Source organism: Penaeus vannamei, chromosome 27 (genome assembly GCF_042767895.1).
Source record: "Penaeus vannamei isolate JL-2024 chromosome 27, ASM4276789v1, whole genome shotgun sequence".
Classification (NCBI taxonomy): Eukaryota; Metazoa; Arthropoda; class Malacostraca; order Decapoda; family Penaeidae; genus Penaeus; species Penaeus vannamei.
In genome coordinates this window covers 14,483,868-14,486,367 of record NC_091575.1, presented here as the reverse complement: position 1 = coordinate 14,486,367, position 2,500 = coordinate 14,483,868, and the positions used below count along the sequence as shown (strand labels likewise).

Here is a 2,500-nt window from a genome sequence, read left to right as displayed (position 1 = left end):
GGAAGCTAAAAGTGGATGCTGGAGAGATCATCTCAGAACGGGATGTGTTCGTATATATGTGTGTGTGTGTGAAAGTGAGATTGATGCTGGAGACGCCATGGTGCCGGGATGTTGGGATGCTGGGTTGCCAGAGAGATCTTCTAAGGCACGAGGGGGGTGTATGAGAAAAGTTAGTTTGAAGCTAAAGATGCTGAGATATGGGATCTCGAGATGTCGGGATGCTGGAGGAAGAACTTCGAAATCATCCGAGAACAAGGGCGTGTGTATAAGAGGAACGCCATGATGGGATTTTTAGATGCCGGAGGAATGAGGGAAAAATACGAGATGAACCGAGAACGAAATGTGCGAGAAAGGACGTATGGAGGAAGGGGGATGCTGGGATGCTGAGCAGGAGTGGAGGCGGATATAGATCATCTGGCGAGCGGCTGAGAAGTCATCTAAGCGTCTAGGAACGGGATGTGGGTGAGAAAGATGCTGGGCGACGGCGAAGGAGACGGAGGAGGAGAAGGAGGAATAAGAGAAAGCAAAGGAGGAGAGGGAGGGGGGAGGAAGGAAAAGAGGGGGAGAGGAAGAAGTAAAGGAAGGGAAAGAGGGGTGGATGAGGAAGGAAAGGAGGGGAGGGAGGAGGGAGGAGGAAGGAAAGGAGGGGGAGAGGAAGAAGGAGAGGAAGGGAAGGAGGGGGAGGAAGAAAAGAAAGGGAAGGAAGAGGAAAGAAAGTAGGGGAGGGAGGGGGAGGAGGAATGAAAGGAGGGGAGAGGGGGAAAGAGGAAGAAAAGGAGAAAGAGGAAGGAAAGAGGGGAAAGAGGGAGGGTGGAGGAAGAAATTTTTGGTGTCGGTGATGGTGAAAGAAGAAAAAGAAGAAGAGGAGAAGAAGAAGGGGAAAAAAGAAGAATGATGGTTGAATTTTATCGGCAATAGAAATGCGAAGGAGAGAAAATAAGAAAGCAGCGTAAAGGAAGGGAGATAATAAAAGAGAGATAATAGTAGATAATAAAAGGGGTGATTTTCTAAATAAGAAAAACAGGCAGTGAAAAATATAGCTTAGAGAAGGGGTCGATGCTGGAAGACGACGTTAACAAAGAAGGAAATTTTACGCTTATAGGAAATCTGCTCCAAATCTTCAAAGGATATGAGGAAAATTTGACGCTTATAAAGATAAGGGAAAATCTGGATATTTATAGAGCGTGAAAAAAAGCATAAACATAAGAATATCTGAAAATAAGAATCACGAGCGAGAGATTGCATCTCAACAGAAAACGGGATATACTCTAATTCAATAGTAAATAAGTATTTAAAAAAAAAAAGAAATACATAGTGACAATTTTTTTAAGAAAATACATTCGCCGAAGCCTAAACTGTCATTTAAATCTACGGACTTAACCTCCAGATTTAACTTTATCGAAACGAGGTTAAGCCAGACATGGAAGTTTGTGACAAGCTTTCCGAGGACAATCAAGCCACTTTGGCAGTTGCCCCCTAGGGAATAAAGTGGGAAGAAGGGGGGGGGGGGGGAATCATGCCCAATTGACCTCCTGCCCTCATGACCTTGTTTCCCTGAGAGATACATAATATCGCTCACAAATTTCCCGTAATGTATAGTAACTATTCATCGAGTTTGATAGAATAATTGATCTGAGATTGAATTAGTTTAAGGCAACCCCATCAGAGTTAGAAATTAGATTCCATAAGCTAGATGAGACACTAATAGTTCGCGAGATGATGACTCAACTTCCGCTAAACTTCCCGTTGAGAGTTAATGAGTAGGCGTCCAGGGTCGAAGTCGCATGAATGAGAGAGAATAACTTCACAGAGCAAGAGGTGTAACGGTTGGTTTCCGAAGTTATCGTCATCACTAGGATCAAGTCAATCTGATTAAGATATACCAATGAAACACGTCGACTGGATATCTTGTTTTGATATTTGTTTATATTAATTTGTTGGAGAAAACTACTTGTTTTTTTATCAAATGAGGATGTGGATTAATTATGCTATTGTTACCGTGGTTGTTAATTGCAACTATCGATATTGGATAATTACCTGATAATTATGGAATTATTATTTCAACAGGAGAATGAAATGCTGTTTTTTTTTTTATATATATATAGATAGTGGGTTGTGTTTCATTGTTTTGTGGCATCTTTGCTGTTTTTTTCTCAAAATTTCGTATTTTTCATTATTTCCTCCTTCTCTCTGGTATTTTCTTATCTCTTCCCCTTCATATTGTGTTCATTCATCTTTCTCTTCCCCCCTTTCTTCCTTCTCTCTCTTTCTCTTTATCTTTATTCCCACGTTCTCTTCATTCTCCTCCTCTTCATTTTCTTCTCCTTCCTCTCCTATCCATCTTCTTCCTTTTCGTCTTCCTGGATTTCGTCACTTTCCCCCATCTCCTTCCTTTATTTCCTCCTTCTCCCTCTTCTCTTTGTCGTTTCCCCCTCTTTCTCTTCTTTTCTGTCGTACTCCTATTCCTCTTACTTCTTATCTCTTCCCCTTCTATTCTGTT

At 41.7% G+C, this 2,500-nt stretch overlaps 2 protein-coding genes across 2 annotated transcripts in view; one reads left to right on the top strand and one right to left on the bottom strand.

Annotated features, from left to right (window-relative positions):
* LOC138866838 (mucin-22-like) overlaps positions 1 to 31 on the bottom strand; it is a 37,910-nt gene extending 37,879 nt beyond the window's left edge. Inside the window, exon 1 of the mRNA XM_070140639.1 lies at positions 1 to 31. This exon is cut by the window's left edge and continues 297 nt beyond it. Coding sequence (XP_069996740.1) covers positions 1 to 31 — 31 coding nt within the window.
* Positions 1 to 2,500, top strand: part of LOC113830395 (putative sodium-coupled neutral amino acid transporter 11) — a 138,577-nt gene that overhangs the window by 52,659 nt on the left and 83,418 nt on the right. The window lies entirely within an intron of this gene.